Source organism: Xiphias gladius, chromosome 9, assembly GCF_016859285.1.
Source record: "Xiphias gladius isolate SHS-SW01 ecotype Sanya breed wild chromosome 9, ASM1685928v1, whole genome shotgun sequence".
Classification (NCBI taxonomy): domain Eukaryota; kingdom Metazoa; phylum Chordata; class Actinopteri; order Istiophoriformes; family Xiphiidae; genus Xiphias; species Xiphias gladius.
The window spans coordinates 17,195,127-17,214,044 of record NC_053408.1 but is presented as its reverse complement, the minus strand read 5'-3'; the positions used below and the strand labels follow the sequence as shown (position 1 = coordinate 17,214,044).

Genomic DNA, 18,918 nt, shown 5'->3' with positions numbered 1-18,918 from the left:
ATGTTTCATATTACACTCCGCGGCTGGGGGGGGAGAAGAGGAGGAGGAGGAGGAGGAGGAGGAGGAAACCTGGGGCTTCTTTTCTTCAGAGCCATTTAACTGGGAGTTTATGGAGGCTGCAGCCGTGGAAAATGAAGATCTCCTCTGTGGTCTTCGCTCTCCTGACTCGAGCACTGTTTGGAGGTAGGAGAGGTTTATTTTACTTCATACCAGAATGGATGTGGTGGAGACAAAATGTTGTCCAGTGTTTGTAAGAGAAGCGTCGCAGAAAACATCTGAGAATCAGGAAGAATGTTGGGGTGATGGGTCGAGGACATGGAGAGAAACACTGTTGCTAGATAAGATGCTCTTCTAACTGCTGTAAAACTTCTATAAGTTCTTTCCAGTTACTGCTAAAATAAACATACTTCCAAGAGACTGAAGGTTGTGTGGGCAAGAAAATAAAAAGTTTGTCAAAGCTGCATATGTTTGCAGAGATGAGAGGGAATTCATACGTGAAAATTGGTGGTTTTTCTGTGAGTTTGAAAGTAAAACAGCGCTTTCGGTCTCACCTCTGCGTTCAGTTCCAGTGATTTCAGGGATCCGCTGTCAAAACAGATTATTAAATGTAACAGTTTAGAGATTCAAATCACCTTTCATCAGCAAAACAATACTTTTTTAACCTCTCAACTGTATTTTCCAAAACCAAATGACAGACAAAAACTTTAAAAGAGGCAGTGATTTTGATTACGTGCTGTGCTCAAAGCATCTGACTTGTGCGACAGTAAAATGCTTGCGTGTCATGGAAAGTGTGGAATATGAAATTGCCCAATGCCAGAAAAAAAGATGTGTGATCTACTGTCATGCAACACATTAAGCAATAGAATCTGTTCCTCAATATTCATCCCACGTATGTCTTCACGTGCCCAAAACAACACGGCTGTCAGCATGAGAGGGAAGAAGACTGTTGAGCAAAAACACGCAGTGCGAGTCCTGGACCGTATGGATTTCAGATGTGACGTTTAGCTTCCACTTGCGGAGCAAACCGTCAGTACATTTGTTTCACTGATGTTCTTTCCTGCTGTTTTGTTGATCAAGAGACAAGTTGAAGTCGGTCGGCGAGGCATTAGCTGCTCCTTTTGGTAATGCTTACCATCTTTAAACCATTAGGCTGTATTTACGGTAACTTCACTGTGATTTTCAGTGGAATGAAAAGGGCTTCCATCCCCCGTGTTAATACAAGTCTTCGGAGTGCTACTTTCATTTTAGGAAAACTTCTAGATGACGCTTTTTCCTCACACTCCTGTTTTTTCCCCTCACATTTGACACAGATTTGACAGCATACAGAAACTTCTGAAACTTGATCTCAACTCCATGAATATGTGGTGAATCGCAAACTGACGCACATGACAAGACAACCTTTCCTATTTTCCCAACCTGAATTAAAAGTTGGGCAGCAGCAATGAACAGTTTATTCTTAAACTGGGTAAAAGTAGTTGACAAAAGTGTGAATAATGGAAAATAAAAATGCTTTCTGAAACAGTCAAAACCTCCGGAGCGGGTGAGTAAGTGGACCGTGAGTGGAGAATGTTTTTCACTTGTTTCCACTCCGACAAATTCGGACCACACTGTAAAACTTCGATTAAATTTCATGAAATCAACTCATCGTTCATGTTTAAGTTGACATAATGAGATTAAGTTAGGTTCAACTTAAAATTCAAACTAATTACATTGAAATTCGGCTCAGAACTTATCATGAGCTCAAATTTAGGCGTTTAAATCACAAGTTGATTGAATGTGCGACTCACTGTGTGTTTGACTGTTTGACCTGTTGACCTGTTTTTGTTTTTTGTTGTTTTTGGGTTTTTTTTTACCAAACCTCGAAACATGAATTGTATTTCAGTCAAAACTTAACTGAAACCATCGGTACGTCTAACTTAGAGTTACATGATTCATACTTGTCAGACTATGTCCATGCTAAGGTTCATAAATCTGAAATTTGTATTTACATGTGTAAATGAGTTGAGTCCAAACTGGTGTTCTCGGGTCATTTTCAGAATAATCTCGGTCCTCGATAAAACACTGACAAACAACCAGTTTGTGCATTTTAGCCACCACCTTGCCAGAAGTGGGAGTGGAATATAGACACAGCCCAGTCACTCTGCTGAATGTTAATGTGTTGTCTACCCCTCCTCTCCACTGTCACTCAAAAATAGTTGAACTTAAAATTCAGCTGTTGTCACCGATATATTTTTTCCAATGCTAACCTCGATGAATACTGGTATTATCTTCAGTCCCTAGCGCTGCACTCCCCATGAGATGGCACGAGATGTAAAATCCATATTACAGAAGTGATGGCACTGGTCGGAATGTGGCCAAAAGCAGTAATGATCAGACTGGGTGTCACATGAAGAACTGACTGTGTAACTCCCCCACTGCTGAGAGAATATACGCAGCTGGACAGGGACTCGCAACTCTCAATGTTTAGTCGCATTATGAATAAACACTTGTTAAACTTTTCTCAGTTGATTCATTGAGTTTTACATTAGAACAACTAAATAACAATCCAAACAAAGTAAATATATGCAGTGCATTCAGAAAGTATTCAGATCCCTAAACTTTTTTCACATTTTGTTATAATGCAGCTTTATGCTAAGATTGTTTGAGTGTATTTTTTCCCTCACCAATCTACACTCCATACCCCATAACGACAGAGCTAAAACTGAATTTTAGTTCTTTTGCAAATTCATTAGAAAGGAATGCACCGTATATAAAGTGTCGTGCTTAATTTTGCATGATATTTTTGACAGTGTAGTCAAAAGTCTGTAGCATGGTTTAAACAATTGTAAGACAAGCAAAACAGCTGAATGTGTTGAGAGATGCCGCAACTCTGTCAAAATGAAACGGTCGCTGTCACCAACATGCAGTCGTAACAAGCGAGAGAAACATGGCTTCAAAGTCACGCCTGTTTTGTTAAGAAATAACCTGCACCCACTGCTCTGACATGCTTTTCAGCTTATATTGGTTCCATATTTGTGATAAACAGACATCAGTCGATCAAATCCAAAATCTTGATACTGCATGTTGTAGGCAGGTACACTTTCTAAAATAACCTGTCTAAAACTTGCTTCTCCAGATTTGTGTTTGGCCATCAATGTCACCATCACCCCATCCCCCTTCACCGTGGCCCAGGAGGGTCAAAATATCACTCTCTCCTGTGTTGTGTCCCAGCGGCGCCGAAATGCCGCTTTACCGGTAGTAAAATGGACTTTCCTACCTGCGGGCACAGACAGGCAGGAGGACGAACTCCTAATCGCCCGCGTCAACATGAGGAAGGCCCGTTTCTATGGCAACTACACCAAGAGCTTCCCGTGGCCCAAACTGAAACTGACGGTGGTGAAGCAGGGGAAGATCTTTGACCTGCTGATCTTGAACGTGTCCGAGGGGGACCGGGGGCTCTACATGTGCCGGGTGCAGGAGTTTAAAAAGCACCAGGACCGCTGGAAGGCCTCATCCAACTCCACCGCTGCTACCGAGCTCAGAGGTGAGGGCTGGATTTATTCATCTGTTTTTTCCTCTCCTTTTCTTAACACCGAAAGATTTGCCAAGTACGCACACGCTGCGAGCATCACCCTGCTTCACATTTTGCGGAGTTGCGGTCGTTTGGGCCAAGACCACCAAGATTGTGTCCACACAGATGCCAGGCAAAAAAGACTGTACACACCTTTGCTATTGTAAGAATAGTGCTTATAGTGTTTCTTAAAGGGATGCTCCACTCAAAGACTTTTTTGCATTAAACACTCATGCTTGAAAGGTAGCTGTAATCAGTTTTTAGTTTTCTCCCTCACAGAGACCAGACGGTATGATCAGCTTTAATTCCATGGATTCCAATAGTGACGAGTTTTAATGTCAGACAAAAATATCAACTATATCATGACTTCTAACTGTCTGTTATCAAGTAACATTATTTACTAATTACCTCTTAATTACTTGTTAGCTAGCGATTAATTTTTGTTAATTATGAGTAATTATTATCATTATACAATTATTGTACTTCAGTCTTTGGTAACCCTAAAAAAATGAAGTTGGTATATTGTGTGACACCACAGGGAGGATTGTGTCCCAGGTCACCTGACTGCATGCATCCATGAGATAAACAAAACAGGGTCTCTGGGTCTGCAACAACAGACTCACAGGACATGAAATTAGAAACATGCCTTCTGAGTTGTTGGCTTCAAAGAAGGGTAAAGGCTGAAGAGGGCAGTCTGTAGGAGGTCAGTTTTTGACTGCCCATGTGCCTTAACATAATCTCTTAAAGTAGTGTTATGATAACGTCAATTGGCTTATATGACAATATGTCAAGCTTGGGACTGTTAATTAGCCTGATAAGGCTGAGTTATTTTGATTTAGCGAATGCTAGCCATCACAGTTTGGATGTAAAGTTAGGTGTTAATGTTATTTCCATGGAGTTTACCATTAGCTATTGTACTTGATATTCCAAATTGCACTTGTATAACGTTACTGACGTTGGGGCTCTGGGACCGCTTGTTTAACCTTACTAATGTTACCATTTTGCAGATGACTGCAACATACGTTGAGCTCCGCAGCGAAATTCCCAACTTAATGTTAACGACAGACCCTGATGGTTCTAGCAAGGCTAATACAGCCATAACCACTGCGTAATTAAACAATTACACAATTTGCTTTTGGATTTGTTTTGGAACATAAGACTAATTGATAAGACAACGGTGTAGAAATTTAGCTAAAGCAGACCCAGGTTACTTATGATGTATGTAAACAGAACGCTTGTTACAGTAGCCACTTATGTCTTTGAAAAGGGGACAAATGCCAAGCTCACTGAAAATGTTACCTTGTGACACTTTTTCTTTTAGTTGTAGTGGTTTTAAAATCAATTTATAAATGTCATATTTAAGCCCTGTCTTTTAATTGACCAAACAGCAGTTGATACAGCTGTAAAGGCCCTCTTTTGGGTCTAAAATGTTCTGTCATAACTATTAATTGAATTTTCCTGTCTGAAAAGTATGCAGAAGCAAAGAAATGTCAGAACTAAAACTGGGCTCTTGAGCCAAAAAAGGTTGGGAACCCCTGCATTAGACCACTACCATTCATTCTTGGTAGAAGACATCATTAGCTATAGCCCAGTTTCTCACAGAATGTCATCACCGTCTTTATATAGTGCAGTGCCAAGACTTAACAACTATTTCCGACAACCACAACAGAAGCAATGACAAACGCTGTTTTGATAATAGTGTGACCGCAGATAGTTTAAATAGATGCTAGGGTGGTGTGCAGCAGAAAGCTGTGACTGTTACTGAGCAGCTCCCAGCTGTGAACATCAAACTGTTCGAGGTTTTGGCGGAATGTCTGATAAAGATCGTAGATGCTAAATCTCTGTCAGTCAGTGAGGCCTCAAATGACTGAACTTAACCTGAAGGCTTAACAACCCTATGTGCGATCACATATTTGATAGCAGCTCTGTTAATTACCCCAAAATATGTCACCGTTTTAAGTGTGTGTAAAATTAAAATGTGCAAACAGTACACTGCAGATAGAAGGGAAGAAAAAGGGGAGCAGTTCTGTGTCTCCAGTAGCAGCAGTTTCTCTGACCGCAACTGGATGATGTAATTCATCTGTCTGAAGAGCTGGTGAAGTGGGTTCAATAAGCAAAAGCACCGTCCTGCTTTTGATTTCAGAGGGGAAATGTCCTTGGTTAGGAACAAGCCTGAAGATAAAAGGATCCTCCATTGCAATAACTTGTGGTTTGAAAATGATCACGGAGAAAGAGCAGAGAGAGCGTTAGGTTAAACGGAAACGATGACACATCTACTGGTACCAGATACTGCAGAGAAATCCCTTCACTTTCCTAAAACCAGAATCAAACTTCAAATGCTTTGTCATTTTTTCCCTCCTAGCTGTTCATTTGGAGATCAGATTTGTAGAGCAGTATTTGAGACCATTCTCTTCGGGCCGGCCCTCTTCGTTCAACTCGCTACACCTGTCAAGCCAGTCCTTGCATGGCACATGTGCAGTTTACACTGTTAACAGTGGCAGATTAGGCTAATTAGAGTTCAATGACAATGTCGTCACCGTTGATGATCCTACACTCGGATACACACAGTGAGGAAGTACTACACAGGAGACGTGCTAGTTGTGAATGGGCATTTTTTTAGAAACATAACCTGTAACACCTTGCACATTTTTAGTTTAGTTAGAGGCTAGAAAAATAATACCACCCTACAAGCTCTTAAAATGCCTAGTATCGCTCTAGTAGATCTCAATGCGGGGCATGTGGAGATATCCAAAGCTCGACAGACCTGCCGTGCGTACTCTAGTTAAGATATGACTAGACTGCACTGTTTAGGTGAGGGGTTTACTGAATGATCAGTTGCTATACCCTGTGTCTGCAAATTGCTGCTTTTTATCTTGAGTGAATCACACTGTGAATCTGAACCTGAAGACAATTCATTTTAAATTTATTACCGTAGTACCATTAGTGTTCCTCCTCACTTTGAACAGTAGACGTTGCTCACCAGATTTTCCATGGAAGGGTTCCTACAGGCTGTGACTTTCAGGGTGTCCGCAGCCAAGTCTGGTTCCGGGCAGACACGCAGTCCCTACTGAGAGCTGTTGACATTGGCCCTCACGAGGAGTTTCCCTCCCAAAAGGAGAACAGGCAGATAGACCAAAGAGACTCAGCAGAACGGCAACAAGAGATAGTTGTGCTGAGGAGCGTAAAGTTTGAATGTTTGTCTGCAGTGACAGTCGAGTGGGCAGCTGGCTCATGTCTGGCTCTTTCACATTTTGTGGTCAAGGATGTGGAGAGCTATTTTCATCCAAGGAAGTGCCGACCCATTATGGTTTCACGCTGAAAATAATAAAAAAAGCACACCGCGACATTTTTGGATGAATGCTGCAATTATGACCTGAATGGCAATAGACGTAGAAAATACAACTACATCATTTATTCTTCATTATACAGTCGAGGTGACAAGAAGCTTAGCCAAAGATTCAGGAAGAGACCAGAATACCTCACTTGTTCAGCAGGCTGTCCTGTGACCTCCACACAATGTTGCAGCCTCTTGCAATGTGGATATTACATGTTATATATAGATTTTGATTAATTTTCTACGTGCAACCCTACTTTGCTGCTTTTCTTCACATGCACATGTGTGTTTACGAATGACTAGGGTTAGATCAGATTTTTTTTTCTCCAGATCATTTGGAAAATTTCAATTCCATGTTTCATCCATCCTTGTTATAGAAATCCGGTCAGAAAAGCTTTGAAAAACTGTAGAGCTAATTATCTGCAGATTTTTATTAAAAAGAAAATAAAAACTCAAAGAATTTTGTTTTGGAGCTGAAAAGTTAATAAAGTTAATTTGAAAGGTTAGAAATAATACAAATAGATAGAAATCAATGATGCTAAGCTCCAGTTGAAAATCAAATTTTAAAACACATTCATAGTTCTTTGATTGACTCAGACACATAATCAGCAATTCATTTTGAATTTCCTACTGCAAATTTCTACATTTTTCTCCATTTTTTTTTACCTGAACCATTTCATGAGCTGGTTGCCCTAAAAGGACCCTGTTTGTAACCCTGACGGGTTATTGTATCTCGGCTTGGACTAGGGGAAAACAAGTTTACATGTAAAATTTGAGGAGTGCCCCTTCAACCAATGCCTTCCTTTAAAACAAAATCCCAGTGAACTAAAACTGTAACCAAAGCAGTAACTTTAAGGTGAACTGTTTAATTTTCACCATTTGAATTATGAATATCTAAGATTAGTAATACACTGTGCAGGATGTAGGTTGGGTGATTGTAAAGATACAGGCCAAAGCGCTAACAACACAGGAACACTGTTCTATTTCTGCCCACTGGACCAGCAGGTAGTGGTATTTTTTCCTCATGGCCAAACCAGCGGTTGACAGCTTTGATAAACATCAGCTATACATCTGAGGGTTCAAACCCTTGTGGGAACTTTGCTCCTGGTCCCCACTTTAGATGGCTGTGACTTCACGTGCACGTGTGTGTGTGTGTGTGTGTGTGTGTGTGTGTGTGTGTGTGTGTGTGTGTGTGTGTGTGTGTGTGTGTGTGTGTGTGTGACATCAAACTGATGGAATTCTTGTGGTCGGACAACATTAGGTGACCAGGTGTTTCCACAATCTGTCTCACACACAAAACTCCCATTGCTCTACTTGCTACTGCTAGAATAAACACATCCAGAGAGGTCAGAGGGTTTGGTAGAAAAACTGAGGGCAGAGCACAGTGTGGATACAGCCTCCTCTTGACATAAACAAGACGAACTTTTAGATATTTCTATAACACATGTGGTCAATTGCAAGTTAACAAGTGTGTTTCTAAAAGGTACAGAGCACACGGATGTGGCATGTGTTTAAGTATAGTAGGAACAGGGACCCCTGGATACTCTACTGGCAGCTTAAGAAGGAAAAATTAAAATCAGAAATATCAGAATTTTGAGGCCACACACGTTTCTTAAGAGCTTTTTCTATTAGAGAAAGTGGTATAAGAAAGGGCACAAATGAATAAGAAATCAACTAAATCGGCCTATGTTTATGTCCATAATAGAGACTCTGTGACCAAGTGTACAGAAAGAAGCTAATTCTTAGAAGAAAAGATGCAGAGGCACAACAGGAAGTTAAAGCGTGGATTATTTGAGGCAAGACACACAACACTGCTGTGTACTTTCATTCATCTCCAGTCATTTATAATACATTAAATTACAGCATTGACTGACTCAGTGGATAGTGAAGACACAGAGGATCATTATTCACTCCAGTCCACATCTTTGTATTGATGTTTACAGTGTTGGGTTTGTTGGGGCACAAAAAGAGCCACAAATCTGAAATACAGTCAGCAACTGAATGCAACTCTGTGGGTCTGATGAACAAAAAGTAGTTTGTTGAATGTTTCCACTTAGTCCGATGCCATCTGCAGCCGTTCAAAAGCTGCTGTAAAAAAAGAAGACATTTTGTAGATGAGGATAAAAGACAATTTTATGGCACACACTGTCCAATTTTTGATTATTCCAACATGCACAGCTGCCTCACTGACAGAGCTACACAGAACCTGAGGCACAATCACCACATAAACGTGATAGATGTTATCAAGATTTACGCTGTGAATAATTTACTGTGAAGGAAGGCTAGGGCTTTAAATAAATCATTTGCCACTTGAAGCAACTGGAGCCTGCTAGCTAGACTAGGTAGCTACATTAACAACAGTGTAAACAAATCTGAGATACTTCTTTTTTACATGAAAAAAGCTGTGATGTGTAAAATATACAGACATTTTTCCTCAGTGCTGACTTACATTTGCTGTCAACTCCTGTCACAGCTACCCAAGCTATTTGACAAAGCTGCCTGTCTAGTAAAAATGACCCACCAGATATGAGAGAATCTGACTGCAGCTGAATCCTCAGTGTCTGCCTTGACGTGTTTATTTAAAGCACTTAATCTTCTTTTTATGTCGTTGTTTTTTAATTCTTGACTGGTTTCTTAGGCTGGTAAAATGCGCATAAAACATAAAAATGCTGCCGAGCACAGTCCAAAGCTATTTAACTTGCAAGCCTACTCATATTCAAAAAGTAAATACTTGGCAAAAATTGTGACAATCCACAGCCAGGTCCTCTCTATCTTCCCTTTAAAAATGATTGAGAGCGGTGTTTCCAAAAAGCAGAATGTAGGTCACATATGGTCAGTTTAGGGTTAGTGGTTTCACAGATGGGGACAAAGTCCAGAGGTATCTTCACAACGGTCCCAGTATGAGGACCGTTGCTTCTCAGAAACGCGTTTTAACCTACAGTCTGGGGGGGGGGGGGTCCAGAAAAGTATTGAAACATGTCAATCAAAATGGTTTCATTGTCTGAAAAAAACTAGAGGGACAACTGGCAGTGAAGGAGCTTATTTCAACTCCATGAAAATTTCAACCATGTGTGGTCGATAACATGAATAAGTCTGAAAGTGAATAGGGTTTGGGCAAAACGCTAACATGGCTGCTCAGTGCATATCATTTTCTAAACTGGCATCCCTTGACATATTGCTATGTGAACTGGTGAAAGATGTGTGTTGTTTGCTGTTGTGTACCAGTGCCCTGTTATTTCTGGCCTTGCACAGCGAAACTTAATTTCAATAAATGCTATCATATAACAGAATGAGTAGCTTGACTGTAGAGGTGTATGCATGATGCAGCATTTTGCAGAAACCTTAGTAATCTTAGTCTTCTCAGATCTGCGGGCTTTGCTATAAACATCCCATTGCTTTACGTAATGTTTGACAGTTTTTAAATCATACTCATGCTGTTCCACACAGCTTTATAGCCTGGGCTTTAATCTCTGTTTTTTTACCTCATGAAAATTGTGACTGGGAGCTCGTCCTAAGTGTTCAGTTAGGTTTGTATTTTTCAGTGTGCGTCCACTTCTTCATATGTCTATTAACTTCCCCAAAACTAGCAGAAAATACAGTATCTTCTCTTCCTTTCATTCACCTACAGATATTGTGACGGTCTCTTTTTTGTTTATGTGTAGATAAAATTTGCGTTTTCTGAGGCATGCTTGCTGGTTCGTCAGTCAGTCAGTCAGCACACAGTGCAGCCAGTCTGGGAAAGTCTCCAGCAGGCGTGGCGGTGAGGCTGTTCGTCGTCAGCTGCTGTGGTTTGGGGTATTTCAAGACGCTGGTGGGTGTCCCTTCACGAGCTTCCCACCACCGGCTCAGCAAGAGTACGGTGGTGTTAAGACAACTGTGGTCAGATGGGGTGGAGAAATAAGTGAGTGTGTGGGTCAAGATTTCACATTGAGTATGGAAAACATACTCGCAGTCATTTTGGACAGAAGAAGCACATAGCTGGGATTCTCATTACAGATTTAGGCTGCATTCACAGGCCTTTGATCCCCCGCTGCCGTTCATTTTTGTTTATGGGGCTTAACGGTCATCTGCTCTATGCTGGGATGTACAGCAAGCCAGATCTTATCTAAGATATGGTAACTATGAAAAGACAATTTAAGTCGCATCAATTTAACAAGCTTCTCCTCATTCTCGTAACTTTTTCTACATTTCTAAGTTTTGTTTAAATCTACCGTTCGCTAATCCCTCCCCAAATAGCGGTTGTCCAGACTATTTTTGGCAACCATAACAAGTCACAGCAGGTGTATGAAGCAGTCTGATTTTAAATATTTTTCTCCCTGTACTATAGGGCCAATTACCATTACCCCAAATACAAAAAAAACCCTGCTCACCTTCAACTTTTGAGGATTCTAACTTTCTTTGCTTTAAGATGTATCTTAAGTCTAGTTTCCAGGTTATCAGATATCATATATGTAGCCATCAAATGCATATTTAGACCCTTTGCAGGCTTATAATTTTATTTGAAGTAGCTGAAATATAAACGAGTCCACCGGAGACGGACTTTCCAACTCATGAAGCTAAGGTTAGTTTGCTAACCACAGCTGGTAAAATGATAAGACAGTGATTTGAACTGGCCAGATCAACAGTCACCAACTGAAAATGAGAACTCTGCTTTTGTCCCCCTCTGTGATGTAAAAAGCCGACTTACATTACAGGCAGACATTACATGTTGCAGTGCCCCAATGGTGGTCTAATGGTTAAGGTGCTTATCACGCAAATTTCAAAGTTCCATTCCCAGGTGGGGACCATTGTTGCATGCCCTACCTTACACTTGTTTCTTGTCTCTCTCTCTCTACACTGTGACTATAAAATAAAAGCTGATAATAATAATAATAATAATAATAATAATAATAATAATAATAATAATAATAATAATATCAAATTTAAATGAACCCTTTGTTCCAAAAATTACTTTGAATTTACGAGTGGTAAATTTGCCCCAATAATCAATGTCAACTCTATAAGCACAGTGCTAGATTGAAAACCTTGATAGGTGTAGCAACTAACATAACTAATATGGGCAAGGCTTAGCAATTGAGGCAGCTGAGCTGCTGTGATACCAAAATTGCAGCATCTGTCTCTACATTTTTTTTACTGCCATGCAAACAGGGAACCTCGAATGCCTGTAAATCGAATGGCAACATTTTAAGGTTCATGTTGTTGATGTCACGGGAAGAAAAAGCACGTCTGATGTGGGACATTCTCAGCCACTGTGTGGACATTGCCAAAATGGGCACAGGTTGCCCTGTTTTACCGCAATAGTTTGTTTTGAAGGTGAAAAAGATGGTTGGGCTCAGAGCATGGGTGGATGTGAGGTAACAGTTTACAGTGATGCTGAGTTAATGAGCTATTTATCCTTTTCATCCAGTGAAGGTTAAGGCTGAGCCCTCTGGACAGTGAATCAGAGACAGGCTCAGGCAGGGAGGAGGCCCACCTCAGCTCGTTGTCTTCCTACAATTAGCTTTATTTAAACTCTAGCCAGCGTGTAATCAGGCGGCAGGGAAGCCACAGTGATGAATACAGACTTTACATGTTTCTCTTCTCTCTTTCTTTCTCCGTGTAGTGCATGTCGTACCGGCCACCAAGGCCAAAGAAAGCCTGTGGAGCTTGTTTGAAGGTAAGTTTTCGTATTTTTAGTGTGTATGAGTGTGTTAGAGAGTGTGTGTGTGTGTGTTTGTGGTGGACTGGCACTGTATCGTTCTTGGCAGGCAAAAATAACCCAACCCAAAGGATATACTACAGTGCCTTAAATAGCTCAGCAAACCATGTACTCCTTTCTTTTCCCTTCAGATTTTTGTGTGCAGTGAAGCAAGGGCCAAGGCTGCTGTGCTGGTGGACTAATGTGTGTGTACATGTTTGTATGTTTCAGATGTGTACCTGTGTGCAGTGCTGATCTGCTCAGTGGGCCTGCTGTGCATGTGCATGTTCACGGTGACTGTAACCTGCCAGTACATACAGAGGAAGCAGCGGTTAAAAGGTTAGCAACATCAACATCCTTCCCCACTCATCTCTGAAAGTGCAATAATCATTGTCTCTGTACCAGTTATTATGTTTCTGAATGTGTTATATTTTTGCAGATAATTACCACCTGGTCAAAAGCTCACATAACAGGTAAGATTTTAAAGCAACACAGCCTCACACTTAAATAAACCTCTTCATAAAAAAATATACGAATTACCAAAAAAAAGGTAACAAACAATCAAATGTTTTTCACCGCACCAAACCTCTTGTCATTTGTTTTCACTTTAGCTCGGGAGAGACAGTTACCAGTGTGGTCAGTGTGTCTCCTGCTCTGCCGGAGAAGGAGAGGAGGTACAGGAAGAAAAGGAGCAGAGACTACCAAGAGGAGATACCACCAGAGATACCAGCCAAAGGTAAAGTTTTATGTGGTCTGAAACGTGTTGGAGAAGTTCACTCAGAAAGGCATACTCAAAAGAAATTAGATCATGATTCCTGTAACTTGTATTTACAAGTGTTTACATTAACTTGTTATTTCCCATAAAGAACACCAGCAGAAATAGCTAAATGTGAGCATCAGTCCAAACTGAGATTTACACTTGGTTCATTTTGTTCTTCGTGGCTTTCCAAACATGAATACATGCTGGAATTACAGGTCAGCATCCATCCCTTCCACATATAAAGTCTTAAGTTATGAGGCTGTTTCCTGAGGTTGACTGGGAAAACTTTCTCACCCCTAACAAACCACAGTTCAGTCACAGCAAGTCCACTTCTTGGTTAGCATGTGGGATGTAATGTCTCTTTTTTTTCACGGAAAGTAAAAAAAACAACATTTTTTTTAAAGTTATTGTGAATTCATTACCAACCTAAGGGTCGCCATGTTGTGGCAGACGTCCCAAATCCCTATATTTCCTCCCAACTCGCTGTTGATATTTTAAAATTCAAATGGGACCTGTGCTGACATGGAAATGACTCTGTTTTGGGGGTTTGAAGCGCTAATTGTTTTGTGCAGCTGATAGTAAGTTTTAAAGCAGTATTTTTTTACTGTGGAAAAAAAAACAAAACCTGTAGACACAAACAAATGGGATAAAAGATGTTAATCGGTGAGCTTTGGAAGTGCTGAAGGAGCCAGGATAGGCGTTTCCCGCTGTTTCCAATCTTCATGCTAAATTGACTGGCTTAAGTGGTATCCATCTTGCGGAAAGAAAGTGAATACTTGTACTTCCCAAAATGTCCAACTATACCTTTAAGTTGCAGGCCATAAAACCAAAACAAACACCTAAAAGATGCTAAAACACCATAAAAGCTGAGAGGTACTATAGGGTCGGGTTACAGTTCTTTGTAGGTTCATTTCTAGAAGCGACTAGTGCAGCTTTAAGCCAAAGAGTTGAATGGTTCTTGTGTATTCAGTAGACCATTTACTTTAGAAGTGGGATTGAATTTTAAATATTGGAAGCAGTAAAACCCTCGAAATCCGTCCTATTATACTCACAACTGTCTGGGTTTTGTTGTACACGAAAATATATACATTATATTTGCTAAACAGATCTCTGCAAAACCACTAACTTTTGTTTTGTCCCCACAGCTCCTATTGGAGACAAAACAAGGAAACCCAAACTTTTAAAACCACAACCAAGGAAAGTAGTGTTGGTGAGCACCATCCATGCCTTTTTATAAGATGCTTGCTTTCATTGTCATTCTTTTATTGTTTCTAAGTAATCATGTTGCCTGTTTTTATGCTTGTGTAATTTATATGTATGCAGAGTTTACTTCACTTTAGAGAGAACTTCTCCAACAGTGCAGATGCATTGGTACCTTTTGCTTAAAACTTATCATACTGTATCATACAAAGCATTCATAGTGAGCCTGCCATTGATATTGTCCCAAATGTAACGAAGAGCAACCAACATGTGACAGTAATGACTGTTAGAAAAAGTACCAGAAAATGAAGTGGCTCTGTGACAACTTTGCATTTGAATGGCAACCCAGAAATCCTCTAAGGTGACGTCCGAACGCAGCCTGCTGTTGAATCTATGGCATCATCAGCCCTGTAATTAGCTTGAGTTCTGCATAAAAATCATTCCTTGTCCTTTTCACACCATTAATTCCACTTCCCTCTCCCCTTCACCTCCATCATTACTTTGTTCTTCCTCCCTCTCCTCTATCTCCACATCTCTAGCCGAAGATAGTGGAGGAGAATCTGACCTACGCAGAGTTGGATCTGGTGAAGCCAATTCCAGAAGCCAAGGCGTCACGTAGTGGCACCGTGTACGCTCAGATACTGTTCGGGGAGCAGCAGCTATGAGAGAAATTCATATACCATTAATAATTGTGCCTTATGTAAAACTATTGTCTATTTATAGTCTGTATTGTTTTGTATTCAAATGGTTTGTGAAGGGCCAAATGTGTAACGTCTAAAATTATGACAAAATTGTACATATGATTTTATATGAACTTTGATATAACATTTATGAGACCAAGATGCAAAAGGGAAATGTTTTGTATACTGATAGTATTTTTCTTTTGCATGTTTGAATCCTGTGTAGCTCAAACTGGGAACACATTAGAAGACTACAGTGCTGATTTAGACCAGATCCCTCCATCATCACAATCCGTACGGAGATTGGAGGCTTGAATTTGCAGGCTAATCTGAGCCTCCTCGATCATATCAAACATGATTCAGTCGGTATTTGCAACGTGATGTCAACAGGTCAAAGTCCGGTGGTGTGTAGTTATCACAGCCACTGAACTCAAGTTTACTCTGGGGTGAGTTGTTGGGACCACTATCATGTCTGTGCCTTAAATGTGGAGCTAGAACCAGGAGGTAATTCATTAGGAATCTTGCCCACAGATTACAAATCCAAGAACGAGGTTTATAAACCATGTGCATGGGTTTCAAATCTGTGGGCACGGATTTGTAAACCAGAGAACAGATTAACACATGGCTCTTTTTTTTTCTCAGCTGCAATAAGGGGACTCCATAAATTAGTGAGCTTCAGAGGCATTGGTATTTGTATTTTTGAACTTTGTAGACAACCAGGCTAGACGTTTTCCCCTGCCTCCAGCCTTGGACTTTCCCAAGCTAAGCTAATTGCCTCCTGTCTTTAGCTTCATACTTAATGTACAGACATGAGAGAGATATTGATCCTCTCATATGAGCTATTATCCCAAAATATCGAACTATTCCTCTAAAATTCATGAATGGACATTATTCTGGAAGCTGGCATTTTATTAAATTGGAATACAAGAAGGCTCTATGTAAGCAACAAAATGTCATTTTGTTTGCTGCACTTCATATACTGATATAGCAATTTATTTGTTCCCGTGACATCCTCTTCCACGTTTCTTTGACACTCATTTACACAGTGAATTGTGGGAAAACCCATTGCAAGTGAGTAGATTTACAAACAGGAGACTAAATACATTTAAGACATCCGTTGTTATGAATGTGAACCAATGCAATTTCAAATGTGATTTACTTCTAGTGTGTTCCCAGGATTATCTGCCTCACAACATTTGTGTTCAGTCTATTTTTGTGTGTCAGGCTGCAGTTTATAACGACCACAACTCCACAGAGTTGATATTAAAGTAGCAATTAGCCCCCAGTGATAAGAACCCCCCTCTCCGAGGCATTTATGTGAGACCATGCAAGCCCTTTCATCTGGTGCCAACATCAACTTAACAGGCTGTTAGCAACACACACATGTATATACATACATGCAAGGGTGGAGTTGTATGTAGGAGAAATACCATTGTAGCCTCATACACAAAGGCACATATTTTAAATGGAAAAAAACAATTGTGACACCAGATCTACAAACAGGGACAAACTAAGACCTGTGTTTGGATTATTGCATATTAATGTAAGTCACAGTTTACTTAAAAACTTAAGGTGATTTTGTTGTTTGAGATAAGAGCCAGATGCCACATCGGCTGAAATCCCACATACCTTTGCTACGGTCTTCCTGCTTTCTCACTTTCCATGAATCTGAGCGTGAAAGTGCTTAGGAGTCTTTTTCCATTTAATGGTCCTCTGGATTCAGGCATGGAAAAAGCAAAGGAGAGTTTTTTAAACAGTGAACTTGAAACCCAGACACAAAGGCACCGGATCCCTCCCTTCCCCCAAGACTTCCACTATCTTATGTGGAGTTATCCGTGCAGATGGAGAAGTCGCGCTTTCTTCGGCACGCTTGCTCAGGTCCTTCTGAACTCCATCCTCAAGTGCTGTTTTGCCCCTATTTTCAGTAGCAAACGTCTGCTAAACTAGCTAATAATCTGGTGACTAATAGTTTGAGAGAGCATGCAGTCACTTGAGTAAAATGATTTGACTCTTCTGTAAAAAAATGTAAGAATGAACATATATGTGGAATTTGCCTTACAATTATGTAACCACTTTCTAAGAAACTATGTAGCAACTATGGTTTGCTAGCTAACAGTTGATATACACATAGAATTCTGTCTTTTTGTGCTGTCTCCAGACACAAAACGACAGAGGTTATCCATGTCTGTTTGAAAAGTCAAGCTGTATGATTGTAGCCTCAATCAACACTTGTAGCACAAAAGCTGACTTCCAATGCAGCTGCCTGTCACTTGTTAAAGCCCAACAAATGCGGTACAGGACAGTAGTAAGTTTTCTTGTCTTCTATGTATTTGGACATTTTTAGTCCCCCCCCCCCATTATGTATTACATTACAATGTAGAGCAATCCACTGTTGACCTATGCATTTGTCAGCATTCCAATTTCCCACTGTGGCTCTCTTCTGTTCAGTTTAGTTGCACAGTCTGTATTATCCCCATATGAAGTGACTGAAAAATGACCTTTCAGTGGTGGCTAGGAGTGTCTTAAAAATGCCCTTAAACTGTGAAATGTAAAGTTTCTTCCAGACTCCATTGTCCTTAATGGGAGTCTGCTAACTAGAACCATGTGTGTGAATGGTGCCTCTCTGCTCTCACCCGCTTTCTCTCTGCCCACCGCTGACCTCTCATCAACATTCCAGCATTTTTGCTCTTGTTCATTTGGTTCATTTCAGCTGTACAGTTTGTATCAATAAATGAAATAAATATGAAAGTGGATGTAAGCAGTATGCTGCCAGAGAGATGGTTTTAGCCATGCTAGCAGCGTGGCTCTTTGGATGACAATATTTCAGCCTGGACAATCACTTTGGTCCAGGCTGATATATAGTATATATAATATAGTTGTATAGCTGGGCCCCTGCTTGTGCATATTAATTCTGTGAAAGATCGATTGTCCTAGTCCAACCACTGAACATATTTTGACTTATCTGATGAATTGGATAAAATCATATTTGCACTTGGGGCCCTAAACCCAACAGTAAAAGATCCTACAAAAACTGTGATCCTCAAGCTTCCACGTTATTAATATACATTGACTGTTAGCCATCAGTAAAAGGAATATCTAGACTGTGATTAAACTCAGACCTCCCAGCTCCAGTTAGTTTTCACCTCCAAGTTGGCACAAGGAGTAGACGTGAGAGGGGTGCATCCAGGAGCCTGGATGGGTGTCAGCTACTCCTGTGGCCATGGAGGTGCTGTAATGAGACAGGGGGAGATTTGAATGTTAGGTTTAGTTTCCTTGCAACCTCCAAATTATTTTTGAAAGGAAAGAGAGGAAGCTCGCACAGTTTGCGTTAGACAAAAAGAACCTCAGAGGTTTTATAAACCTGTCTCACCCACAAAGAAAACACATGGAGTTGATGAAAAGACACAGGTCAGTAGATGACTTGGTTTAGAGGGAAGTGGTCCAATAGCAATACAGTATATAAGTAAAGTAAATAAAATTCTAATTACTTGAGTGGGTGGGATTATTGAAAAGGAAAGGGAAGGAGGTGAAAGGAGAAAAAGATGGATTAAAATGAAGAAATTCTACCTTTGTGAGGGGAAGAAAGGCAGATAGATGATGAGGTGTAGGATAAATTGATGCTAGTTGCCTGTCTGAGCACAAAACAGCGGGCTTTGCAGATACTCACTTAAAAAGAAATAACTGATGTCACCAGCAAAACATCCAAACAAAAACTAT

General features: G+C 40.5%; 1 protein-coding gene across 1 annotated transcript; it reads left to right on the top strand.

Annotated features, from left to right (window-relative positions):
• Window positions 1-83: 83 nt before the first annotated feature.
• vstm4b (V-set and transmembrane domain containing 4b) lies at window positions 84-17,974 on the top strand. The gene is made up of 8 exons (XM_040134416.1): window positions 84-183; window positions 3,116-3,523; window positions 12,487-12,540; window positions 12,793-12,900; window positions 13,001-13,034; window positions 13,173-13,297; window positions 14,467-14,531; window positions 15,061-17,974. Exons 1-8 carry the CDS (start codon window positions 132-134, stop codon window positions 15,184-15,186), a joined length of 972 nt encoding a protein of 323 aa, XP_039990350.1. The 5' UTR covers window positions 84-131; the 3' UTR covers window positions 15,187-17,974.
• The last annotated feature ends 944 nt before the right edge of the window (window positions 17,975-18,918 follow it).

What these genes read in the sequence shown, in the direction of transcription:
- vstm4b (XM_040134416.1), top strand. Translation starts at nt 132, where the DNA reads ATGAAGATCTCCTCTGTGGTCTTCGCTCTCCTGACTCGAGCACTGTTT. An exon ending in CGCTGCTACCGAGCTCAGAG is followed by an intron (nt 3,524 to 12,486) that starts GTGAGGGCTGGA and finishes TTCTCCGTGTAG; the next exon opens with TGCATGTCGTACCGGCCACC. An exon ending in GTCAAAAGCTCACATAACAG is followed by an intron (nt 13,035 to 13,172) that starts GTAAGATTTTAA and finishes TTTTCACTTTAG; the next exon opens with CTCGGGAGAGACAGTTACCA.